At 63.9% G+C, this 1885-nt stretch overlaps 1 protein-coding gene across 1 annotated transcript in view; it reads left to right on the top strand.

Moving 5' to 3' along the window:
- Positions 1 to 1885, top strand: part of COL9A2 (collagen type IX alpha 2 chain) — a gene marked incomplete at its 5' end in the record, with an annotated part of 13635 nt that overhangs the window by 10055 nt on the left and 1695 nt on the right. Inside the window, 7 exons of the mRNA XM_035890558.1 lie at positions 147 to 220; positions 385 to 424; positions 733 to 804; positions 885 to 920; positions 1150 to 1194; positions 1432 to 1464; positions 1791 to 1885. Of these exons, the coding sequence (XP_035746451.1) occupies positions 147 to 220; positions 385 to 424; positions 733 to 804; positions 885 to 920; positions 1150 to 1194; positions 1432 to 1464; positions 1791 to 1885 (395 nt within the window). The remainder of the gene's footprint in view (positions 1 to 146; positions 221 to 384; positions 425 to 732; positions 805 to 884; positions 921 to 1149; positions 1195 to 1431; positions 1465 to 1790) is intronic.

Raw genomic sequence — 1885 nt, 5'->3', positions numbered from 1 at the left:
CCTGTGCCTGGCTGCAGGGGACAAGGACAGGGCCACATGCCCCTCAGGGAAGGATGAAGGGCAGATGAGGGCATGTGAATGCAAGAGAAAGCAGCTGGCCTGCTGGTTTTTCTTTTTCTGTTTGCTTGGTTTTTTACCCCTCTTAGGGTGAGCCTGGCCCTCGGGGTGAGCAGGGACCACCGGGCGTCCCTGGGATGAAGAGGAGGGCTGGGGAGGCAGGGCACGGCTGGCACTGCTGCACGGACCTTGCTTTGATCACGGCCGGGGTCGATCACGAGCTCCGTCCCGCTGTGCCTGGCTGCCGGGGCGAGGGATTAGCCGACGGGGCAAATAGCGGGGGGATTAGCGGGCCCAGGGCCATGCTGGGTTTGCACCCCCAGCCAGGAAAGGAATTTCCTCCCAGCCCGGCGAGAGTGGGGAGGCTGCCCGGCCCCTCTTGGAGGCTTTCCCAGGGTGGAAAATAGCCAAAAAGTGACCTTTGTCCCTCTGGCTTCCTGGGGGCTGGGGCCCCATCCCTGCTGGAACCCCCCCCATCTCGGAGCGGCTGGAGGGGAGGCTCCTCCATCGTTTTCAGGTTGGGATGCTGTGGGGCACCCTGAGCTGTTGGAGGGGACAGGGAGCTCCCTGTGCATCTCGCTGCCTTGGAGAAGATGCTCCGATGGGGGAGGAAGGTTTCCCACGGCCTCTTCTCACTCCCTTCTCTCTTTTCCCCATGCTACCTTGGATCTCCAGGGGCCCAAGGGTGAGCAGGGTCCGCCGGGGATCCCAGGACCCCAAGGTTTGCCAGGAGTCAAAGGAGACAAGGTGACTGGGTGCAGGGGATGGGGTCCAGCTCAGGGAAGCTGCGCTGAGCTGGGCTGACCCCCCTCTTCTCCTTTCTCCAGGGCTCCCCAGGCAAAACTGGCCCCAAAGGTGGTATGGTGAGTACATCACCCTCCTGGCCTGGCTGGGGGATCCGGCGGGGAATTGCTGACACCCGTGTCTAACAGGGCTGGCACCCACATTTGTGGGGGCTGACACCCACGGACAGCGGGTGCTTTCTCCATCAATACCCCCGGCATACCAGCCGAGCACAGCGGGTGGAAAGGGGCTGCAGAGAAGATGGGTGCTGGTGGTGAAGGTTCACATTTCTGATTGCCTTTCCTCTAGGGAGACCCGGGCGTTCATGGCCTCGCAGGGCTCAAGGGAGAGAAGGTGGGTCCCTGAGGACGGGTCCTGGCGTGGAGTTGGGGGGGCAGGGGCTGGACGTGGGTTCCTGCCCACGTGCTGTGGCCGTGCTGGGGTCTCCTGCCTGCCCCAGCCCCAGACACTGCAGCATCGCACCCCAGCACAGCCACAGTGCCCTCAGAGGGGGTACGTGTGCCTCCTCCCAGCTGCATCTCTAAATTTGTGCTGTCTCCTCATTGCATTTCTTGTGTCCTCTGTCCCCAGGGTGAATCGGGCGAGCCAGGGCCAAAGGGGCAGGTGAGTGAGTGGGGGTTTGGGCGTGAGGGGCTCCCCGCACCTTTGCGCTGGGGGGCTCTGCAGGACCCTCAGCCAGAGGTGATCCTGACAACAGCAGCAGCGCTCCACGGAGCTGCTCTCTGGCCACTTGATGAAGTCTTTTCACTGGAGATGGGCTTCAGTGACCATACCCAGCCCTGGATTCAGGTTCAGACCCCGTTTGCGGTTCAGAACCCACCTGCAGCAGTTGGCACTGGAAGTCCCCAGGGTCTCGGGGCGCAGCCCCCCTGTGCTCAGGATGGGGCTGAGCTCCCCGATCCTGATGCCGCTCTCCATCCCCACCGCAGCAAGGCATCCAGGGCGAGCTTGGCTTCCCCGGCCCCTCAGGGGACGCAGGCGCACCCGGCGTGCGAGGCTACCCGGGACCCCCTGGCCCGCGGGG

Source organism: Egretta garzetta, unplaced genomic scaffold (assembly GCF_000687185.1).
Source record: "Egretta garzetta isolate BGI_Z169 unplaced genomic scaffold, ASM68718v1 scaffold243, whole genome shotgun sequence".
Lineage (NCBI taxonomy): Eukaryota > Metazoa > Chordata > Aves > Pelecaniformes > Ardeidae > Egretta > Egretta garzetta.
This window is presented reverse-complemented; position numbering and strand designations above follow the sequence as displayed.